This window comes from Marmota flaviventris, chromosome 2 (assembly GCF_047511675.1).
Source record: "Marmota flaviventris isolate mMarFla1 chromosome 2, mMarFla1.hap1, whole genome shotgun sequence".
NCBI classification, from domain to species: Eukaryota; Metazoa; Chordata; class Mammalia; order Rodentia; family Sciuridae; genus Marmota; species Marmota flaviventris.
Genome location: NC_092499.1, coordinates 175,787,458 through 175,811,546, shown reverse-complemented (window position 1 = coordinate 175,811,546; position 24,089 = coordinate 175,787,458). Strand labels below are relative to the sequence as shown.

Genomic DNA, 24,089 nt, shown 5'->3' with positions numbered 1-24,089 from the left:
ATATCAATTTTCCCCAAATTAGTATAGAAATTCAATGCAATCAAATCATAATTCTAAGTGTCATGAAACCTGACAACATTATTCTAAAATGCTTTTGGGCTAAGAATAGTCATGAGAAATGTGAACAAGAAAAAGTAGAATGGTTTGCTTAAAAGAGCAAAATTTAAAGCTCTTCTAACACAGTGTAATGTTGACAGAGATGGACAAGGAGATTCATGGAATTAAGTGCTCATCAAAAGAAACTCAGATTTAGAGAAAATTGATATATGGCAAAGGTGGCAACAGATATATCACAGAGGATTGGAGAATTCATTCTTGTAGAAAAACGTTAGATCCCTACTGCCTGTGACTAATGCGTGCATACACACACACACACACACACACACACACACTCACCAGAAAAAATATGGCTAGATTAAAGACAATATCAAAAGAGCATAACTGGAGCAAAGACTCTAAAATTTTATTTTGTATGACAAAAAACTCAAATCCTACCAACACTGTGACTTTGTGCGCTACACTAGAGGAACGAGAGGGACTCTTACATGTGCCCAAGGAAACAAACCTAAGAATGTCTGTACAGACAAGGTTATACCAGTAAAAACATTGACGATAGCTTCAATATCCATTTCAGAAGAATAGTCAATGAATTGTGCCTGTTCTGGCAACAGAAAACCACAGATCAGTGGACATTAATAACAGAGTTACATAAATCCACACAATGAATCCACAAACTGGGTTAAGAATAAAAATGCTGTGTGTGATAGACTAGCATCTAGGTAAAACTTAAAACATGCAAAATAACACTGTACATTGCTTAAGGATTTATATGTCTGTTGTAAAAATCATAAAATCAGAGAATGAACATCAAATTTAGGACAAAGTTTTTTAAAAAAAAAAAAAGAAACTAAACAACATAATGGCAAAATGTTAATATTTTGTGAAGATAATATGGTAGGTCCAGGGATATTTTATATTTCATTTTTATACACTTGAGAACAGATAAATGCTTACTCAACAGACAGTAACTTCAAATTCTATATGTGTTAAAATCCTACTTTGTGGAAGCCCTGAGTCAAGGTGAAATCTCTGAATATTAAGGCTGCTCATGACCAAGGGCAGGGGGACATGTATTTTCTTGGTCAATTGGATCCTCTTGGATAGATGCAGAGTCAATCTGAAGTCCAGCTCATTAGGACTGAGCCTTTCCCAAGTCCCCTTACCCAAGTCCATCCCTGCCCAGCTCCAAAATTTTGAGGGAAGGAACATGGGAAGGTGTGCAGAGGGAGCATTCTGTGGCAGGGGTGGCAGAGGAAAGAGCGGGGCCTGAGGTCACTTCCGGGTCCTTGGAGCTGCTTCTGTCCATTTGGACCTGTCAGAGAGGGTAGATGGCAACGGATCAAAGAGGATGCAGGAGCTGTTGGTGGAAATCATTAATTCATCCGTTTGTTTGCGCATTATGTACTGAATCCACAAATATTTATTGAGCACCTACTATGTGGCAGGTACTCTGCTTGGCCTGAGTTCAGCTGCAGATCAGGAAAAAAGTCCCTACCAACTACATCCCGACCCTTCTGTGGGTTCTGAACTCTCTCTCCCATGCCCTCCTTCATCATTGCTACCAGTCAGAACCTTCACATCTTTAGAGTATGTTCTATGAGTTGATGTACCGTCCTTCGAGAAAAGGAGGACAGTAAAACACATGTCCCTGCAATGACCCTCTCCATCCCCAAGAACCCAGCCAAGTGAAAGGAACAATGAGGGTGAGTCTGCTCTGGAAGGTCCAGACACACATTACCTAGAGGGTCACTGGCCTCTCTGCTGGATGCTGGGAATCGGGGCAAGTTCCTGTTGTCTATAGAAAGCTGAGTGGTGGCCGTACGAGGAACAGAGCAAGAGAAGCAAACAAGTGACGTCACTGCCTTTGTAACCTAACTCCTCAAATCCCTCTTGCTGTGGTAACAGGCAGAATTGGGGGCACTGTTGAGAGAACAAGGGCTACTTGTCCAGATGGTACCGGACAAGGTGCTTCAAGAGGCAGCCGTGCTTATCTTTTCTCTTTTTGTGGGGGGCTGGAAGGGGAGGGATCCCAGGGTTGCTCTACCACCAAGCTATATCCCCAGCCCTCTTTATTTTTTATTTTGAGGCAGGGTTTCTTTAAGCTCTTGAGGCTGGCCTCAACCTTGTGACCCTCTTGCCTCAGCCTCCTGAGTAGCAGAGATTACAGGTGTGGTGACACTATTTTCTGGTGATGTACCATGTAGGAGAGAGATGATGTTTGTCCAGCCTATGGCCACCAGACTTTCTGGAGTAGTGTCATGAGGGACAGAGGTGCTATATGGCAAAGCACTGTAAGGGACAGAGGTGCCATCTGTCTGGCCCATTGCCCCTTGACCTTCCTTATAGCATGTTTTTTTTCAGTAAATCTCCTGTGTCACATGCCTTCTCTGGGTGCTTCCTTGGGTCTCTCAGACCCTCCCCCACTGCCCTGACATAACTGGGCCACGGACAGTTGAGTAGATTGTAGCAATATCTGCCTGGTTCATTTCAAAGATACAGCACATGAACACTGAAATATATCACAGAGTATGGGGGACTCTCTGGAGATGGGGTCTTGACATTCATTGCACCCCCACACTCTGGACTCCCACCTCCAGGGTCCTAGAACATAACTTGAAAATCTTCCAACTCCAAGGCACTATACAATACATGGTTAGTTGGAAGCCTCTGAGAATCCCAAAAGACATTTGGAGAAAATAAGGGAGTTTATGACCTTTTCTTGAGGCTGATCACATCTGTGGACACTCTTGTGGGCACCCTGTGTGACTGATATGGTTTAGATATGAGGTGACACCCAAATGCTCATGTGAGAGACGATGCAAGAAGGTTCAGAGGAGAAATGACTGGGTTAGGAGAGCCTTAGTCTAATTAGCGCATTAATCGACTTGAATGGATTATCTGGGTGATGACCGTAGGCAGATAGGTGTGGCTGGAGGAGGTGGGTCGCTGGTGGACATGCCTTGGTGTGTATATGAGGTCCCTGGGGAGCCAGGCTTAGTCTCTCTCTGCTTCTTGATTATCAAGTCCTGAGCCCCGTTCCTCCTCCACGCCTCTCTGCCAAGATGTTCTGCCTCCCCTCAGGCCAAGAGCAACGGAGTCAGCCATCTCTGGACTGAGACCTCTGAAACCATGAGTCCCAAATAAACTCTTCCTCCTCTGAGATTGTTCTTGTCAAGTCTTTTGGACACAGCAGTGAAAAAGCTGACTAAAATGGTGACTTTGTACCCTTGCCCTGAATTTCTCCTGCTAGCCCATAACTGTGCCCCTGACCTGTCTCCCTGGGGACTAAGCCCACCCCCAAACTCACCTGTCACAGTTTCCACCGCCTACAGACGTAGGAGACCGTGAAACTCACCAACAGCAGCACCTTGACACCCAAGAGGAAAGCCACAAAGGTAAGGGTGGACGTCCCTGGACCTAAACGCCACAAAGCACAAGAAGCCATTGAATGGTGCTCTGTGAGTCTGAATATCTCTGAGGTCAGGCAACCAGGAAGTTCCAGAGCCAGCAAGTTGTACCCAATTCCTCGTACCAAACCTGACAGTTTGCTCTCTTGGAAAAGGAAAGGTGATTTTGACCTCTGAGGCTCACCTTGGATTTGGCCCAATAAATGCTGATTTGAGTATCTGACATCCACCAGTCAATGTGCCAGGCTCTCGGGGTACAAATCCAAGTTCAGTGCATGCCATTGAGCCCTTGGGGTCATTTATCATACCATTTGCTATTATCATAGGAAGCTGGTCTCATCGGCAACATTTCATAGATGAGTGAACTGAGTCTCAGAGATCATTGACTCACTTGCCTACGTTTACACAGCTACCATCACTGGAAACCATTTAAAAATAATTCTACCCTAATTCAAGTAGTAATAATAGAAGCCGGCTTTATTGCACACATTTGTGTAGATTATGCATATATTAACTTATTTAAACCTTGTAAGGACTCTGTGAATTAGGATGTTTCCTTAGGCCCTATCTACAGATGAGCAAACTGAGCCCAGAGGAGTCTATATCTGTGCAATAATTAATTGGAAGAGCTGGTTCTGTCATTGGAGCAGACATCATGCAGTGCCCAGGTGAGGTTGTTCAAGCAAGTCTTATAGAACAACGTCCAGCAAGCTCACCTCCATGTCAGATAGACTATTTTAACCAAGAGTCTTGCTGACAGCCAACTCAAAGTCACCAGTAAAAGAGCACTAACTTACACCCTCTCCAGGGTCTTTTTGCAAGGTTTTGCTGGAAGACCACTCTCTGCACAGAAATGAAAGAAACTTGCAGGATGGCCACAGCCAAAGGAAGCCACTGGCTAGAAACTGATTATTCTAGAAGTCAGACTTCTACTCTGACAAGACCTCAATGATGATCCAGCTCCATTTCCTCCCAGTGCCTTCTGGAATCCACTCCGGAGACAAAGGTGACCCAGTTACCGGTAAGAGAAGAGGTTCACTGACCTGGGCTCCCAGAGGGCTCGCGTTTGGGATGGGACGCTGTGGACAGGATGAGGCTGGCCTGGACGGCAGGCTGTTGCTGGTGTTGCACCCTGCAGGTGACCAGCCACTCGGACCTCTGCCTCGACACGTTCACCAAGTGCAAGCTTTCCAAGGTGAAGGAGCCATCGCTGTTCAGCTTGGGCGTGGGCTGATCAGTCCTTTTGAGTGCGTGGCAGTGTTCCAGCCAGGTGAGGTGTGTCTCCTGGGGATAGAATCTCTGCACATGGCAGGTAACAGCCACCAAGCCGGAGGGAGTCGAAGACTGGGACACTGTCACTGTAGGGGGAACTGACAAAACCCAGAGAGAGTAGACAATTACCGTGGGAATTCCTCTGGCAGGTCCCTGGGGGTGGGGTCATTTGTCCAGGAGAAAGTCCTTGGGTGGTACAATTTGAAGGAGCTGAGAGCTTCTGATCCCAAAATATCATTTCCTCATTCTCAACCTCCAAGATCTATCAAGTTCTATCAGTGATGCTGGGAATGGGTCAGGACTGCCACAGAGAAGGTCCTGAGTATTGGTAAATGGGTGGGTGCATGCATAAAAAAAATGCATGACAGAATGGGTGTCTGAATGTGTGAGGGAATGCATGTTTGGATGGATGGATGGATGGAAGAAATAAAGAATAAATGGTATTGGTGAAAACCATTCCAATCTTTCTTTTCCACATTGGCCATTAAAGATGAAAAGATGAGGTATGAAAGTCACTTAAGAATCTACAAATCAGTCAACTCACTCTCTATGACTAGACAATTCTAAGATTTGAAGGTTCAGAGCCACTAGATGTCTTTGAGTCCAAGATACTAAGATTGTAATAGGAAGGAAATTCAGTTTGGGAAAGGAACTTGCTCAGGGTTATAGTTGGTACAGCTGGAATTACACCAGAGAAGGAGTGTTTTACCATTGTGCTATCCTGATGCCCAAACTATAACGCAATTAAGATTCTGATAATAGGATCTAAAGGCTTCTAGAATTTTTTCCACCATATTTTCACCTATGCAATAGAAGGTATTCACAACAGGGAACCTTAGGCTATTCTGGAATCCGATAAAATATGACCCATCTCAGTAGATTTTGAATGCTCACCCAGCGCCATCCAACTGTGACAGGCTGGGTGTTGTAGATTAGGAACCTTGAGCTGCCACCAATAGCCAACATCACCTTGTGTGGTTCATTTTCCTGTGTTTCCAAGACTGAAATTTTGAAATTTCTAACACTCATGGATCTATTTAAGACGGATGTCAGCTCTTGGTCTAGGGTAGAGAGTTAAGTCCTTGGGTGGTATAATTTGAAGGAGCTGAGAGTGTCTGATCCCAAAATATCATTTCCTCATTCTCACCCTCCAAGACCTATCAAGTTCTATCAGTGATGCCGCTAATGGGTCACACAACCAAGGAAGACCCTGTCCTGAAGTTTACTATCTGCTCTGTGTCCCCATTTGGTGCTCAGGCCCAGCACAGGGACTCTCACCAAGCAAAGAGCAAGACTTGGGAGGGAAGCCCAGGATGTGAAGGTCTGGTGGTGTGGGTGGTACCCATGGGGAACAGGCTAGGGTGAGTGTCACCAAGCAACCCATTTCTTCTGGTGGCATGGTGTCCAGGGCATTTTGGGGAGGATAGAGGCCTGGACGCAGCTGAGGACACTGCTCCCGTGTACTGACTGGCTTTGTCTGAGGCAGCGTCCGTGGGTGTTCTTATTTAATCCTCACAAAACCAAATGTGGTGAACACAGAAAGCCGCTTGATGTCGTGAAAAAAAGACAAAGAAAAACACACTTAGAAGGAGCCCATACAAAATCAGGCTCCCATTTCATAGAAATGGTCAAAAAGGAATTGGCTGAACTTCATCTTGAAAAACCACTTAAATTATAAAAATAATTTGTGTTTTAAATAAATATAGCATATCACTGCAACTATGCACCAACTCTCAAAGGAATAAGAAAACTGCTATAATGTCTTATCCAAAACTTAAACTAGAGGACCAACAAATCCTTCATTTCAAATTCACATTCACAGCACCATCATTATAAGATGATTTTGGAAAATGATTCGAAATGATTCGAGGGTTCTATCAGTTTTCAGAGGGACCTCTTTTAATCAAAGCGTTCTCTCCCGAAGTGCCCACAGCACCATTATCATCAGAGACTTTCTTCTTCTTCTTCTTCTTCTTTCATTTATAGCTTTGCCTGTGATCCCAGCACATCTCCGGGATCATTTGCGTCAAATTCTTGAAATACCACTTTTGTAGGATCTCCCAATTCACTGTGCCCTGGAAGTGGATTCTCTTTGCCTGGTACGGTCTGCTGTTGCCACACATCAATCAAGGCAGGGCTCACTTCCAGCAGGAGGGGCTTCCTGATGGTATGGTGTCCCGGGTGTGGGATCACACAGGTGTCAAGATGCCCACGCTGCACAGTAAACTGCTTACCAGCCCCTCCAACTCACTGAGTCTCACAGCAGGACTCAGTCCACCCACCTCCACAAACTGCTGGCCTCTGGGTGGAGTTGTATCTCCAGCTCCCAAAACTCCTTCTCATGCCTCTGCCTGGGGTTTCTCTTTAACCAGGAAAAGCCACCTAGCCCACGAAGGCACGTCCCAGCCTCCTCTCCATCACGGGACAGTTCTAGGCACAGTCTACACTACTTCTCAGAGGGTCCCCAGTGGCACTGCCCTCCAGGCACCCACAGGAATATCTAGCCCAGTAACTCACCATTTCTCGCCTATTCTCCTAACCCATCTCTCTTCCCAACCCTCAGAATCACCTCCCAGCCCTCTGCCCCCAGATCTCAGATTCAGACTCTGCTTTCAGGGAAATCTAAAATAAAGACAACCACAGATAGAGATAATGTCCTTGAAACCCAACTCAAGAAAGGGATGCGGCCACAGCTCATTTTAAAGGAAGCAGTCATTTGGGGACATTTGTATCTTCTGTGATTTTTGGTTCTCTGCACAATTGCCCTAGCTCCAGGAGATTATATAATAAGTACTCAGGTAAGAGGAGTCTCTAAAAGATCTTTTTCTGTTACTCAGCCAAAGACGGCAAAGCTGACAGAACATAGGAACAGCAGGCAAACCCGCAGCTGGTTAGGATGGCAGAGCCAGAAGCCTGTATTCATGCCCAAGGCTCCTCACTCACCAGCTTGGTAACCTCAGGGCACCCTCACTTCTTTGTTCCAGCCCAAGAAAATAAAAGAAAATTAGATTAAAAAAAATTTAGACCCATATCCAGGTAAGAGTTAGTCATCTAAAGACATCATATTCTAACAAATTTGTAAGTTTGCAAATCCCTTCAAATCTTCTTCCTATAAGGTGATAATAATAAAATTAAGTCCCCAGAAAATAAATAGATGTTCTATCTCCATTCTACACATGAGAGGAGTGAGTTCTGAGTCCAGAGGATGTGTACATCAGCTGGACACTCGTGCCTGGTCCGGCTCGCTGCAGGGGACCTTCCACCTTGTTAGAGGTGGTTAGCATCCTTCCTGCAAGGAGAGACTCCCAATAATTAAAAGCAACACCCATTGCCCCTTCTGAGAGGTTCCTGTGAATAAAGCACCCTGTGAAGTACTTTACAGGTGTTTCACAGAATTTCTGCCACAACCTAGTAAGACCATTCGCCAAAGAAGAAACTGATGCTCAGAGAAGTCCACAGCCCAACTCTGCCCTGACTCAGTCATCTGGCAAAGATAAAGACTTACTGCGAAGGTACTGGTCCAAGTTGATGGTTTTCTGGAACACCGTTGTCAACTTGTGCTTGACGTGGCAGAGGACCTCAGAGTTCATGTCATCCAACTGCAGAGGGACGAGCACACTGCTGGTCACATTGTAGGTGTCTCCACTGGCGAGGATGACGGTCTTGGATTGGGGGAGCTCGTGCTTGTTTTTGAGCCAGGTCACACTGACCTGACGGGTGTGTAGTCCAGAGGATGTGTACGTCAGCTGGATGCTGGTGCCTGGCTCGGCTCGCTGCAGGGGGCCTTCCACCTTGTTAGAGATGGTTAGCATCCTTCCTGCAAGGAGAGACTCCCGTGAGAGGGGCTCAGGTGCCTGAATCCCAGAGTGAAGGAGTCTTCTGCATCTCTGTGAAGAGGCCCATACTTCCTCTTCCATGAGGCTTAAAAGCTGCCTTTTGATAGGAGCTAGCCTCGGAGGCTGAGAGTGGAGGCCAGGCGAGGAATCCACAAGGGATCACGCAGGTGTAAAGAGGCCCACACTGCACAGAGGCCCACAAGGCACAGCAAACACCCACATCACACCCTGCCTACCAGCCCCTCCAACTCACTGAGTCCTCACAGCAGCCCAGTGGATACAGCTGTTACCATTCCCATTCTACAGATGAGGAAACCAAGGCCCAGACAAGCTAGGCAGCTTGTTCAAGATCCACAGCTCGTCAGTGACAGAGCCAGAAGTTCTCAGCCAGCTAGTGTGGTCCCTGAGTCTATGCCCTCCATCCTCCCCTCAGTCCCTGAAAAGGTGAGACTCCTCTCACGGCTCCTGGGCAGGTCAAAGGAAGAGGTCAGGAGCACAGGCTTTGGGTTTCTCAACTGCATTTGCATCCCCAACGCCTCCACAGGGTGAGGCTGAGCAACTCCACTCTCTGGCCTCAGTTTCCTCATCTGTAAAATGGGAGTGATTCTTAATTCTCAGAGTTAATCAATCAAGTAAAGGAGCTAGCATAGAATACGTGCACAGTAATCACTCTATAAGTGGCAACTAGCAGAGTAGCATGTACTGTAAGTGGGCATCTGAGGAATTGTTATTGATAATCATATTTTTAATGTGAACAGAGAAAGAAAAGGCTCAGAGTAGGTCTTGACTCGCCCAAAAGCTTCACAGCAAACAGAACTGACATTGCAACCCAACAGAGCTGCCTCTACTTCTCCACAATTGGCTATTAACCGATGGCCTTTAATAGTGCCCAGGGTTCTGCCCCGCTGTGGGTTGAGCACTACGGAGGCTGCAAATGCAAACAACTATTGCAGATCCCTGACCATGTGCTGCTTGGTCCAGATGCCACACAGGAGTCAGGGAAAGGAATCCTCAGCAGGTCTCCACCAGGCAGGGACAACAATTGTTACTGCACAATGAGGATACTCGGAAAGGAACCGCGCTTTGCCTGAGATCACAGGAATGGGCAGTGGCAGCCCTGCAAGGGGACACTGATCTGTCTGCTTCCAAAGTTCTGCCTCTTCCAAAAATAAGAGCCAATCCCTGCTCCCAGGATGCAGAGAAGGTGAACCCAATAGAACTCAGGCTACGGGTTTCTAGAAGCCCCAGAGTTTAAGTATGCATTGTGGGAACCAAGGGGTACAGGCAGACGTGACAGTTCAGAAGAAGTGAACATCAGAAATAGAGTATTTTAAATGGAGAGTTGAAAAGAGATTTAAGACAACACTGAAGCTGGCATTCTCAGCCAGGAGAGAGGAGAAAAGTATAGGAAAATCATATTTACGAATAGACTAACCTAAACCAGCACTAACCTAAGGCTCTCCCAGACCTGGGTCCCTCTGCTGCCCATCAGAGGATCAGATTTCCTAATGAGGCTCCCAGAATACTGAGAGTGCTCTGTGAGCTGAACCAAGCAGGAACTGTTGACAGCGTGGGAGCTACAAGGATACCGCCTTAAGGAACGAGATTTGGGGGAGGTTTGCAGAAGTAAAAGGTGTGTTCTTGCCAAGTAGAGAGAGGCCTGAATCCAGGCGAGGAAGGGGCTGCCCTTCCTGCTGCAGACCCTGGGGGACCACGCAGCTGCACAAGGCAGGGATGTGATCAAAGTGATGGTCTCAGGGGCTTTGCCTTGCCGCAGTGGGACAGATATACCGTACACAGGTGAAGGAGAAAAAAATTAGGAAAAAACTCAGTGAGTCAATAAAAAAATAATAATAATGCAACTCTTTTCCCATCAGAAAGGACCATTTTGGAATTTTTCACCCAGACCTGAGTATTACTAGTGGATGAACCTTTCCTTATGTCTGCAGGGCATCCAAAAAGGGGGGCAGGGCACAGAGAAATTTAAAGGTGGGTTTATTGCCCTGGAGAATTCTCGCAGCAGGCCCAGAAAAGCCAATCCTGCCAGGGAGAGAGAAAGCGGGTGGAAGCCTGCTCGGTGGAGAGGGCCTGGCTTCCCGCAGCGCCCTCCGCTCTGCCCTGTTCCCTGCCTGCGCTGCAGGGCGCAGCACCCAATAGGCAGCTCCGCTGTGGGGACGGTCTTTTCCCACCCGGTGAGACTCGGCAGAGCTGTGAGCCCATTCGCTGGCTCGGCCCTGGCCCCAGGCCTGGTCCATCATCACACCACCCCCTCACCAAGCCCGCGCCCCAGCCAGCCCCCTCCAGGCCAGTAGTCCTTCTCCCAGGCCAGTTCTAGCGGGACCCAGGAAACCCTGCTCGCGCCGCTTTGAGTCTGAACTGAGCGGGCAGCGACACCTGGTGGACGAAATGGTGTAAAGCCACAAAGAGTGAAAAATAGGGAGCAGAAACTGGGTTAGGTGTGGAGGAGACAGGATGAGGAGAGAGAAGGGAGGGAGAGGGAGATTCATACTGTCTCCAGGTGAGAACCTAAGGGACACTCTTTCCCAGCGAAGGGGGTCAAGAATTCCTAGCCTCTCTTTAAAATTGACTTCTGGAAATTTCCAACAGAATCGGGGATCTGGAGCCCAGAGATCTGCCATCTCTGGCTGGCCTTCCTTCCTTCCTTCCTTCCTTCCTTCCTTCCTTCCTTCCTTCCTTCCTTCCTTCCTTCCTTCCTCCCTCCCTCCCTTCCTTCCTCCCCTCCCTCCCTCCTTCCTTCCCTCCTTCCTCCCCTTCCTCCCTTCCTCCCTCCCTCCCTTCCTTCCTCCCCTCCCTCCCTCCTTCCTTCCCTCCTTCCTCCCCTTCCTCCCTTCCTTCCCTCCCTCCCTCCTTTCTACTGGGGGTTAAACCCAAGTGTGCTTTACCACTAAACTACCTCCCCAGACCTTTTTATTTTTTGAAACAGGGTCTCACTAAGTTGCTTAAAGCCTTGCTAAATTGTTGAAGCTGGCCTTGAACTTCTGATCCTCCTGCCTCAGCTTCCCGAGCCACTGGGGTTAGAGGTGTGCGCCACTGTGCCGGGACAGCTCTGCCATTTCTTAGAGTCAAGTGTTAAGACAGAGAATTTTTTGATACAAAGACAGCATGAATGGGGAAGGGGACTTCCCTCCTTTTTCTTGATGGGGTGCTGGGCAGGGAGAGAGGAGTGCGATTTGGGGATGGATGTGAGAGTTTTCACACCAGTTAGGGCACCCTGCCTCTCTCCACCTTCACCCAGGGGCTGCCCTGAGTTCCAAGCCCCCCCCCCGACCATGTTGTCCCCAGGGGCTGGGTGCACCTACCTTTCCCCCGGTTGGAAGCCTGCGCTCGCAGGGTGATGTTGGCCTGCATGGGGGGCTGCTCGTCCTGGACCACCCAGCAGGAAAACTCACTCCCGTTCAGCGTGACCTCTGCCTGCAGTGTGTCCTCCAGAGAGAATGTCCCATCTGGGTTTCTAGTGACCTGGGGGGACTCCACCGTGGGGATCTTGTGCCTGTTCTCCATCCAGATGAGCTTCACGTCTGTGGGGTAGAAGTGACTGGCGTGGCACGTGAGGTTCACTCTCTGATGCACCTGGATGCGAGTCCCGTCGGGGTCCATGGTGATCTTCAGGGTGGGGATGACTAGAGCGAGCAGCGAAAGAGGGAGCTGTTGAGAGGAGCCCCTGCCTCCTCGTCCCCTCCAGGTCTTCCCTTCCCAGGGGCCAATCTAAAGTCTCTCACTCTCTTTTTAAAGAAATATTTTTTTCTTGTATCTCAATATTAGGCAAATCGGGTTAACTGTTATTTTCATTAATATGGGTGGAGGGGCGGGGCTGTCTGGCATATTCTTTTCAATAAGTTTGAAAATTTTCATATCATAAAATACAATTCTAAGAATGACTGAAAGACCGTGCCCATGAGGATAGGGTCTTGTTCCTCGCTCTGTCACAGCACTTAGAACAGGACCTGGCGTACAGTGGCTCCTCATGACTTATTGAATGAATAATAGTTAAAATCAAAACCAAAATAGCAATGAAATGAATAGAACACAGATATTCAGAAAGGGAAGTTGGGGCCAGACAATTGCAGAATAAAAATCAGGCCACGGTAAACAAGTGAGTGCCAGGCATCGTTCTAGGTGTTTTATAAGGAATAACTCATTTAATCTTAAAAGGAACTTTACAAAGCAGGTCTTAATTTTATTCCCATTTTATGAGGAAACTGATATGCCCAAGGTCATACAACTTGTAAAGTGGCCTAGGGACAAAACCCAGACAGCTAGCCTCAGACACCCATGGTCTCCCATCATATATATGACTACATTTATTTATCTATTTATGCGCAGTGGTGGAGATTGAACCCAGGGCCTCCTGCATGCCAGGCAGTACTTGAACACTGAGCCACATCCCCTTGGAGCCTAGACTTATAATCCCTATACATGTCCATCAGGGATGGAAGGGAGGAATGTCCAGTTCCCATTTGTGAAATGGGCAATCAGGCAAAAACCCCCAAAGCCCATGCCACCCCCACCACACTCTACCACCCACTCACCTTGGAGCACTTCAGAGAGATTCAAGCTCATCTGCAGGGGCTCAGTGAGGTCCCCATGGGTAACTTGGCAGGTGATCTGAGACAAGACCTCTTTTCCAGTCAGTGACACCAGTACCTTGCTGGTTACGAAGTACCTGCCTTTGTCATCGGTCATCTGAGACTGGGTTGAGGGTGGATGTTCATCACTGTCCTTCAGCCAGGTGACATTGAAGTTTGTGGAGCTGAAGGGGCCAGCAGTGCAGTTGAAAGGCACTGAATTTCCAGGGGTGGTCCTCTGAGATGGGCCCGTCAGGGAGATGACCGGCTGCTCCCCAGCTGCAAAAGAGAGGGGTTGTGGTGGCGTGCTGAGGGGGACAGATCCAGGAGGCGATAGACACGCCCAGGACTCTGCACCCAACTGACTTCTCTCTCCCTCTTTTATTTGGGGGTAACCAGGGATTGAACTCAGGGGCACGCAACCACTGAGCCACATCCCCAACCCTATTTTGTACTTTATTTGGAGATAGTGCCTCGCTCTTGCTGAGTCTGGCTTTGAACTCGTGATCCTCCTGCCTCAGCCTCTCAAGGTGCTGGGATTACAGGCATGTGCCACTGCATCCGGCTCTTTCCCTCTTTCATTCCTGGCTTCCATCCTCTCTGACCCAGAGCTGGCATCGGGGACCCTGGGCTCCTCTTTTACCTCCAGCCCGGCCTCTCGTCCTGGGTCCCATGTTCCTCCCTTGACTCCCAGGCTCCCGCCATCTCCCTTTCCCACAGTCTCCACACTGAGAAAAAGATGCCAAATAGCCCCTGGCAGGCAGGGAATCAGCTCAGCCAGGTCCCAGCCTCAGCCTCCCCCTGGACACAAGCTGGCTCGATCTGGTAATCCTGGGGGGCCTCCCTGTCTGCTCTGAAGGCCTCCATGGACAGGACTCAGGACTCACCTGTGAGTCTCAGCAGGAAAGTGAGCAGGAGGGTGACCAGGGCCTGCCCAGGGGAGGCAGACATGGTGAGGTACCTGGCGTCCCTGACCTGTGCTGATGGCAGCCCTGGATGAGGCTCTGCAGGGATCCAAGAGCCACTGCTGGTCTCCTGCCAGCCTGGGACTACGTTATATTTCCCAGCTGCCCACTCCCAGCCAGACCTGGAGAAGTGGTCACTGTGGCAAAAGTCCCCATCCAAACCACAAACCCACAGCTGCAGCAGTGTCTGCTGCCTGTGGCTGGGTGCTGACTCTTTCTGGTGCCCCGGGGGCCAGACTGGGGCAGGGCTGAGCTCCACTTTGAACCTCAAGGCCAGCTAGCTCTGTGTCCTCTGATACATAAGCTGTGGGGGCCCCTCTTCTGGAGACTTCTCCATAGTGGGACCACGGAGAGCCTTCTCTGTCCCAGGGATGGCTTCTGGAAATACAGAATGGATTGGATATGATCCCAGGAGGGTTGGTGACGTGAGCTGGGACGAATACAACCGAACACAATGAAAACAGAGCAGGAACCCTGTAATGCCACCTCTGGCCTCTACTTAACTAGAGCATCACGACATGGACCGGGCATTTCCTCCTGCCTGGAACTGTCTAGTGGATTCCAAGCTGAGAAAAATGAATTTGAAGCGCAGCCAGAAATTTCCCTGCCCTGATGGAAGCATCTCTCCCTTGGTCTCTCTCCACCCCTTCTCCACTCTATCTGGCTTCCCAGGGCTTCCCCCTGGGATTGTTTGGGGCCTGTTTTCACCATGAAAACCTTTGCCAGGAAAATGCTGCCTTTGGTTCCCTGCTGTACCAGCAGCCAGGGCACTCCTGGGCACAAAGAATTCACTCCAAAATAATGAGGGGATCTTCAGGGCAAGGAGAGCTCAGGGCTGACGTGAAGCAGCCAGGCCCAGCCTGCTCCCGTCCCCCCAGCTCCTGTGGGGTGTACACTCAGCTAGTGCCAGGGGGAGGCTGAGAGGAGCTGTCATCCTGGGGGAGGGCTGTTCTGGAGGCCCCCCTCCCTCGCCACCCCTCCTAGCCAAGCGGGACAGAGGGGATGGGTGCCGACAGAGGGGATGGGTGCCTGCTGGCGGAGACGCCTCTGTCCCCAGGTGTCTCCTGCGGCAGACAGCGGGCTTGTGGATCTGTCTTCATGGCTCCCTGAGCAGGCGGAAAGGGGAAGTGAAAAGAGACAGCCAAGCAGGGACAGGGTGGACTTCCTCCTCGCAGAGTGGCAAGGGGGCCCTCGGAGAGGCCTGCCCTGGATGAGGGTGGCCAAGCTTGGAGCCTCCTGTCTGCGGCCCATTCTGGAAGGCTGAGTGCTGGCCAGAGGGCCCAGGAGCAGAAGATGCAGCATGGACTCCAAGCTGGGCACAGCCATGCACCCGCAGGGCCCTCCCAAGCGCCTGGGCCTGTGCTCCAGGAGGCAGCTGGCCTCCAGACTCCACCCACAGTGAACAGGGCTGCTGAGAGGCCTCCGCTTCCCCTGACTCCCCTCCCAGAGGGCAGAAGGAACCCCCCAGGAAAGGCAGGAGGAACACAGGAACACCTCACCTGCGCCCCTCCCTGGTCCCTCTTCATGTCACGGGGCGGCACAGGGAAAGCATGAGGGCAGGAGGTCCGTGCGCTCTGAACTGGACTAGTTAGGACCAGGCCTCAAACAGGTCCTGACCCAGAGTAGCTATTTCCTAAAGTTTGGAAACGATTCGTCCTTTATCATCCATCAGTCCCACTTTGTAGAGCACAGTTCTGCAGGTACGCAGTCAGGTGGGGAGAGTCTAAGGGGCCAGAGGGGGGAAAGGAAGGAGAATTTTGACAGAGCTAAGTTGAAAGCAGGTAGAGGAAACCAGCGCAGGTGTGCACCCCAGCAAAGTGCACCTGTTACAAAGGGGCTGCACCTGCTCAGCACTTGCTCAGGTTTCCTCACCTCTCCAAGCCTAAATGTAGTCAAATGAACTAAATTAGTTAAAATCAATTTCACCTGATATAACATTTAATCCAATAGACAGTCATCATGCAGACAGCATTGAAAAATTGTGATATTTTCCATACTTTTTTCTTTAATCTGAATTTCCCACAAAGTGGAATGTCGTCTTAACAAATCAATAAAGTGGTGTTGAACAGCAACAAAGAGTTGATACTGCCTTAGTTTTTCAGTGTCAATATTAATTAAAATTAAGTAATATTTGCAACTCAATTGCTCAGTAGCACTAACCAGATTGTGAATGCTCAGTAACTACACATGGTTTTGGCTACCATATTGGAAAGAGGGTTCTTGGTGACCTTCCTCAGGAAAGCTACCTGACTCCCCAAATGGGTCCAGGCACTTCTCTTGCATAGCATTTTTCACAGCCGTATGAACATTTTAATTAGTTGCATTATGACTGTTACCCTTAATAGATTCTAAGCCCCGGAAGGCAAGGAGCATGTCTTTAGCCCACTACTGTGAATAAGTGCCAGGAATCCAGAAGGGCTTCCATGAATGTTTGTTGGATGGACAGATGGATCCATGGAGAGGTGGTTGTAATCATGGATGGATAGAAGGATAGACGGGTAGATGGGTGGACGGACGGACAGATGGACTCATCCATGGATGGACAGACTCATAGGTGAAGAAGTAAAAGGAGGACGTGTGCTATGGAGTAAGTGGAAGGAGGACACACTCCCGGTGAGAAAGCAAAGAAGTCCTCTTGGAGGAAGGGGTTGGCCTTCAAGGGCTCCTGCACCTTCTCCTCAGCCTCAGTCACACCATCTCCACAGGAGGAGGCTGGTCATGCCGAGACTTGGCCGCAGAGGGTGGGGAGCTGTGGGTGGCCAGCCTAGTGAAGCTGGAAGGCTTGAGGAGAAGTGGGGAAATCAGAGTTCTCCTGTGGGTGTCCTGGGACGAGCCAAGGTACCCACAGGGCTCCCCCAGGCTGGGCCGCTGGGCAAGACTCGGTTTTCTCTGGGGGGAGCTGTGCCAGTCTTCTTCCTGATTCCAGCACCAATGAGAACTAGATCCCACCCCCTCAATGCTTGTGGGCGCCCTTGTTATGACTGTGGTCCCCTATCCTGCCCAGAGGGACCAAGGGACCAGAGAGCGACAGAGAGAAAAGATTCATCAGCTGTCCTTGAAATCTGATTCCTTGCTCCAGGGACCCATGGAGACTCTTCATCCTCACCCAGGCTTAGAGGGGGCTCAGTTCAGCATCACCTTAGGGCTCATGTCACTCTGAGGCTCCTGCAAACAAAATGCCCATCTCTTCCCAAGAGGGTGACCAGACCGCCTGAGGGCAGGGCCCTTCCTCGTTCGCCCGCTCCCTGCTGAAGCCATCAGGGCTTAGCACAGTACCAGTGTCACAGGAAGTCATTTCCTTATCGATGGACTCATTCCTCCGACTCCTAACAGAGCATCAAGGATGCACCAGCTACCACTCCAGGACTGAGAGGTGAGCTGTGGACACACAGGTCTCTGTCCTCAGCAGGGCTACATTCTAAGGGGGAGAGTGGACATCAAGGAAGGGATAAGCAGCACAATTCCCTGGAGGGTTAACTGGCATGTAGGAAAATAAAGAAGGCAGGGGACACAGAGTAACGGGGTATGTTTGAGACAGGGTACTCAGGAATATCGCTCTGGGGGGAGGCATGAGCTAGGACCTGCAGGAAGGGAGCCGTGGTGAGTTCCAGAAGGAGCGTGTCCCAGAGAAAGGAATGCAGCATTCAGGGCGGTCATGAGTGGGCACAGTGGTGGGAGCAGAGTGGCGGGTGCAGGTGGTCATGGGAGAACCCTCGGGTGGGATCATGCAGGTCATAGTGAGGGGGTGGCATTGTCCTCTGTGTGCAGTGCGTCGGGCTGAGATCAGGGCTGGGCGGGATCCAATGTGCAGACAGAAGCTTCACACACTGGCCGCTGTGGGCTGGGGGAATGGGGTGGAGGTAAGGGACCACTGTGTCCAGCTGCGGCCTGCTGGACCCAGGAGTCTAGGCTGGGGAGGAGACAGGAGGTGGGAAGTGGAGAGAGACTTGAAGACTGATGGCATATGGGTGGTTTCCAAAGACCTGGCATGGCCAGTCGAAGTTGCACACACCTGTGATCCCAGTGGCTCGGGAGGCTGAGGCAGGAGGATCTCACAGTTCTAAGCCAGCCTCAGCAATAGTGAGGTGCTCAGCAACTCAGTGAGTCCCTGTCTCTAAATAAAATTCAAAATAGGGCTGGGGAGGCGGCTCAGGGGTCAAGGGCCCCCAGGTTCAATGCCCTGTACCCCTCCATCAGAAAAAAAAAAAAACAAGACCTGGCATGGGATGAGACCACCTTGGAAAAGAAGCAGAGAAGAAAGGGAAGCAGGAGGGTCCTGGGTTGGATTCTGATCTGATCTCTCTCTGCTACCACTTGCTGGGGAGCTGGGGCCAGGTCTCGGGTCTCCACCATGGAGGGGCTGGGCCAGGTGATCTCTGAGAACTCCTGTCCCTTGAGCCTTCGCAGACCTGGTTTCACTTCCTGCACTCCGAGTCCAGCCCACTCAGGGGCCTCCCTAGCCACAGTGTCTGCTGGCCCCAAGGGTGCTGTGACCTAGGTGTTGAGAAACCTCTCTCTGTTCCAGCTGCTCAGCCAGAACTTTCCTCCCTGACTTGCTCACATGTCCCACCCCCGCCCCCCAGAGAAGGGAAGTTCTGCCCTTAGCAGGTGAGAGGTTTCGTTGTTGGACAGCATTGATTGCTAGAAAGTTCTTCCTTCTCAGAAGCTGAAAGGAGCCTCCCACACTTCCCCATTCAGTCGGCTGCTCCCCCTGCTGTGTGCTGTCAATCAAAGCAGGTCTCCTGGGTTTCCCTTCCACACCTGTGCCCACCTAAGTCAAGGAGCTGAGAGTCCACCATCAAGGCCACTGTTGGGGCAGAGGCACTGATGGTCACCAGCATCTCCCACGGTTCCCCTCTTCTGCAGTTGGGAGCCTTCAGGGCCCAGCAATGGATGTGGCTGAAGTCCTCAGCCCCTGGGCACAGTAGTATGCTGGGACTATGTGAAATAGCCAGAGGCTTCCTACGGCCCCAGTTCTCTTTCCCCTGTTTCCTCTCCTCAACTGCTAGAATTTACCCAAGGAGGTGGCTGGGTTAATGAAACAGAGAGAGAGAGAGAGGAGGAAGGAAAAGAGAGAAAGAGAATCAGAAGGGAGGAAAGGATGGAAAAGAGGGAATTTTGGATTCCAGAGGGAAGCATTTTGCCAGAGGGCAATTCTGAAACCCATCCCAGCCAGGCAGAGGGAAGTCACCCAGCCCCCTACTTCCTGTTTGGCCTAAGAGGGGAAAAAGGGGGGGAGGGAGAGAAGCTTCCCCTTAAGGAGGAAGAAGAACCCCAAACCAGGCCGCACTTCTGCCGTGAGAGGCCCCCAGAAGACTACGACTTAGAGGGTGACAGACCCCTCCCTCCCCACGGTGGAGTCTTAGCACTGTGCAGTGCCTCGGTGTCCGTTTTGAACATAGGTTGGGCTTTCTCATTTAAGAAGCAGGACGCAGTCACCCTGGACATTTTCTAGTGTCACCTTCGTCCTAGTTCCTCATTGTGGTTGATGTAGGTATCTCTGCCTAACTCAACTTCTTCCTGGTGACCACCTCCCTGTGGCACAGCCTGGTGCAACCTACTTGACAGCCGCACAGGGACGGCAGATTTGCCACAGTGTCCACCTCTCAGTCGAGGCTGACCTCCAGGGACTCCTACCTACTTGCTTAAAACCCACCAATTAAAATTTCCCACAGGAAACCTATTTGGATCTCACTCTGGATCCAACAAGGGCACTAGCACGTGGGTCCCCCAGTCTCTCTTGTGCTCCCTGACCTCTGTGTGGGTGGCCTTTGGATGTACCATGTACCCCCAGGACCTATGAGTAATAAAATCTTTACTTCCATCTTGTGTGTCTCCTGATTACTGATGAGGAACTCTCCATTTTAAAGATTCTATATTAAAACACTCCCTGACAATTGACCACCACATCCATAAGGCTGCAGTGTAATCAGCAGATCACAGCTGCAAGACCCAGACTCTGAAGAGCACTACAACCAGAAAGCTCCAGGGCCAAGATAGGAGAAGAAAACAAGACAATAAGGAGTCTTGAGGCCATTTTTGCCCACCAAGCATTAAGTGGAGCCCACATCCTAGCCAGATTAACATCAATCCTCTCTCTAAAGGTCCATTTTCTTTGGAATTTATCATCCCATAGGACACCCTCAACTTTTGTCAAAAACTCACAAGGCATACTTGTGTTGATTTCCCAAGGCTGCTATGACAAATTACCATGAGCTTGGTGACTGCAACCAACAAATATTTATTGTCTTACTTTTCTGAAGGCCAGAAGTCCAAAGTCAATATCACTGAACTGAAATGGGAGGCTTTGCTCCTTCTGAAAGACCAAGAGAGTCTTTTCTTACCTCCTCCAGGTTCTTTGGCTTGGACCAAATCACTCCAATCTCTGCCTCTGTGGTCCTATCACTTTTTCCTCTTCTGCCTCTCATTCTGCCTCACTCTGCCTCTCTCTTTTTAGGAGTTATATGATTATGTTGAGGGTGTACTTGAAAGATCCAGGATAATCCCCCATCTCAAGATTCATTATTCAGCCTACCATAGGTGCCAAAAGGCCAGAAAAAGAAAACACTGAAAAGACAAAACGATCATCAGAAGCAGACTAAGAGGTAACACAGATGCTGGAATTGTCAGATGCGGAATTTAAAATAACTATGATCAATGTGTTCAAGATTGTAATGGAAAAACGTTTTCCAGAAAAGGTCATTTGTTAAGAAACTAAGCAAATCTTACCAAATTTAAAAAGACTGAAATAATATAAAGTTTCTCTACCATGAAATGAAACCAGAAATCAATAACAGAAAGAAAACTGGAAAGTTTATAAATAAATGGAAATTAAATAACACATTGTTAGCAACCAATGAGTTAAAGAAGAAATCACAAGGGAAATTAGAAAAGACCGAGACAAATAAAAAAAAAAACAAAACACTAAAACTCATGGATGTATCAGCAGTGGTGCCTAAAGAAAAATTTATAGCTATAAATATCCATATTAAATAAGAAAAAATAAGAAAAAAAGACATAAAATCAATCACTTAATTTTATACCTTGAGGAACTAGAAAAATAAGATCAAACCAAACTCAAAGCTAGCAGGAAAAAAATTAGAAAAGATGAGATCAGAAATAAAGAAAATAAAGAATAGAAGAACAATATAGAAAATGAATGAAATAAAATGTTGGTTCTTCAAAAAAAAGATAAACTTTTAGTTAGATTGACTAAGGGGAAAAAAAAGAAAAATCAAATGACTAAAATCAGAGTTTAAAATAGGGACATATAACCAATTTTATAGAAATAAAAAGGATTGTAAGAGAGTCCTATGAACAACAGAATGTTAACAAATGTGATAACTAGGTAAAAGGAACAAATTTCTAGAAATATACAAATTTCCTTAACAGATTTATGAAGTAACAGAAAATCTCAACAGATGTTTAACAAGTAAAAAGATTTAATTAGTAATAATAACAACAGTAGTAATAAAAACTTCTCAACAAAGAAAAGCCCATGACATGATGGATTCCTTTGTGAATTCTACCAAATATTTAATGACAAATTAACTCCATCCCCTCCAAATTCTTTCAAAAATAGAAAGAAGAGCTGGGGATATAGCTCATTTGGTAGAGTGCTTGCCTCACGTGCACAAGACCCTGGGTTCAATCCCCAGCACCACCACCAGAGAGAGAGAGAGAGAGAGAGAGAGAGAGAGAGAGAGAGCAAGTTTAAGATGGGAATACTTCTTTACTCATTCTATGAGGCATGACATGACCTGACTCTAATGCCAGATAAAGAAATCACAAGAAAAAGAAAATTATAGGCCGATATTTCCTATGAATAGAGATGTCAAATGCTGGAAAACCGAACTCAGAAATCTTCTTAAAGGATTATATGCCATGACCACAGGGGATTTATCTCAGAAATTCAAGGGTACTTGCGCATTAAAGAAAAAGAGAAAAAACAAACAAACAAAAAAAGGTCAGTGTAATACCTCACATTGATAGAGCAAAGGCACAGGGAGGAGGCAGAAACCCACATGACCATTTGACCATTATCTCAAGTGATGCAGAAAGAGCATTTGACAAAAATCTAAACCCCTTCATCATAAAAACAGACAGAAAAATAGGAATAGATGAAAAGGTCTTCAAAATGATACAGGGCAATTACGAAAAAAAAATTTTTAAAAAGTCAAAGCTAGCACTGTATTCAGTGGTCAAAAGCTTTTTCCCGAAGATCAGGAACAAGGCAAAGATACATTTACTAGAAGTTCTGACCACAGTAATTAGACAAGAAAAATAAATAGAAAGCAAACAATTGGAAAGGAAGAAGTGAAATAATCTCCACTCACAGATCCTATTTATAGAAAGTTTCACAGAATCGACAAGAAAACTACTAGAGTTAATAAATGATTTCAGCAAAGTTATTGGATACAAAATTAATATCCAAAAATCAGCTATATTTTTATATACCATCAATGAACAATATGGAAAAGAAATGAAAAAAAAATAATTCCTTTTAAAATGGCATCTAATAGAATCAGATACCTAGGGATAACTTTAACCAAGGAAGCGATAGACTTGAATAATGAAAACTACAGAACATTTCTAGAAGAAATTAAAGACATATAAACAGAAAGGTATCCCATTACCACCCAAACAATCCATTTCTATCCAAATCCAGACACACTTTCTTGCAAAAATGGAAAGCCAATATTTAAATTCATGTGGAATCACAAGGAGTCCCAAATAATCTTGAAAAGAGAGACAACATTGGAAGACTCACTCCAGATTTCAAAACTTACCATAATGCTATTATATTAAAACACTGTGATACTGGCATAAGGATAAACATATGGACAAATGAAATAAAATTGGAAGTTCAAAAATAAACTTATATACCTATGACCAACTGATTTTTGATGAAGGTGATAAGTCAGTCAACCAATAACACAGTCTCTTCAACAGATTGTGCCTGGACAATTGGATTTCCCCAAACAAGAGAATGAAGTTGGATCTCTACCACTTAGATCACAAATAGATCACAAAACTTAGATCATAATAGATCAAAGCCTCAATATAAAAGCTAAACTCATAAAAGTTTTAGAAGAAAACATGGACAGAAATCTTCATAATCTTCATAACCTTAGATTTGGCAGTGGTAACCAAAGCATGAACAACAAAAGAAAACATAGATAAATTAAAATCAAAGTTAAAATTTGTGAAGCAAATAACATTACCAAGAGAGTGAAAAGTCAGCCTATGTCATAAGATAAAATATTTGAAAATTATATATATCTAATAGGGGTTAATATCCAGAATATATAAAGAGTTACTACAATTCAACAACAAAAGATGACAAAGAATCCAATTAAAAAAATGGGCAAAGGACTTTAATGAAAGTTTTTCCAAAGATATACAGTTGGCCAATAAGCACATGAAAAGGTACTCAAATATCATTAATCATTAAAGAAATGCAAAATCAAAACTATTTCATACCTACCAGGATGGCTTTAAAAATATTTTTACAGAAAATAACAAAGTGTTGATAAGAATATGAAGAAACTGGGAACTTTGTACATTGATGGTAAGAATGTAAAATGGTGAAGACAGGATAGAAAATTTGCCAATTCCTCAATACTGAACACAGAATTACCATGTGACATAGCAATTCCCCTCCTAGCTTTATGCCCCAAAGAATTGAAAATGGTGCCTCAAACAGACAAATAGTATATAATTCTATTTATATGAAATATCTAGAATAGGTAAATTCACAGAGACAAAGAGTAGGTTAGAAGTTACCAGGGCTGGGGGAAGGAGAGAATTGAAAATCACTCCTTAATAGTTGCAGAGTTTCTGTTTGGGTATTAAAAAAAAAATGAAATAGATAGTGGCAACATTTGCACACCATTGTGAATATAATCAATGCCACTGAGTTATGCATTTGAAATTATTAAAATGGCAAATTCTATGATTGAT

At 47.2% G+C, this 24,089-nt stretch overlaps 1 gene segment (V, D, J or C); it reads right to left on the bottom strand.

The window, feature by feature from the left end:
* Positions 1–1,285: 1,285 nt before the first annotated feature.
* Positions 1,286–24,089, bottom strand: part of LOC114107001 (signal-regulatory protein beta-1-like) — a 75,210-nt gene continuing 52,406 nt past the window's right edge. Inside the window, 6 exon segments of the C gene segment in view lie at positions 1,286–1,372; positions 3,368–3,477; positions 4,511–4,837; positions 8,245–8,556; positions 11,896–12,216; positions 13,126–13,440. Of these exon segments, the coding sequence occupies positions 3,371–3,477; positions 4,511–4,837; positions 8,245–8,556; positions 11,896–12,216; positions 13,126–13,440 (1,382 nt within the window).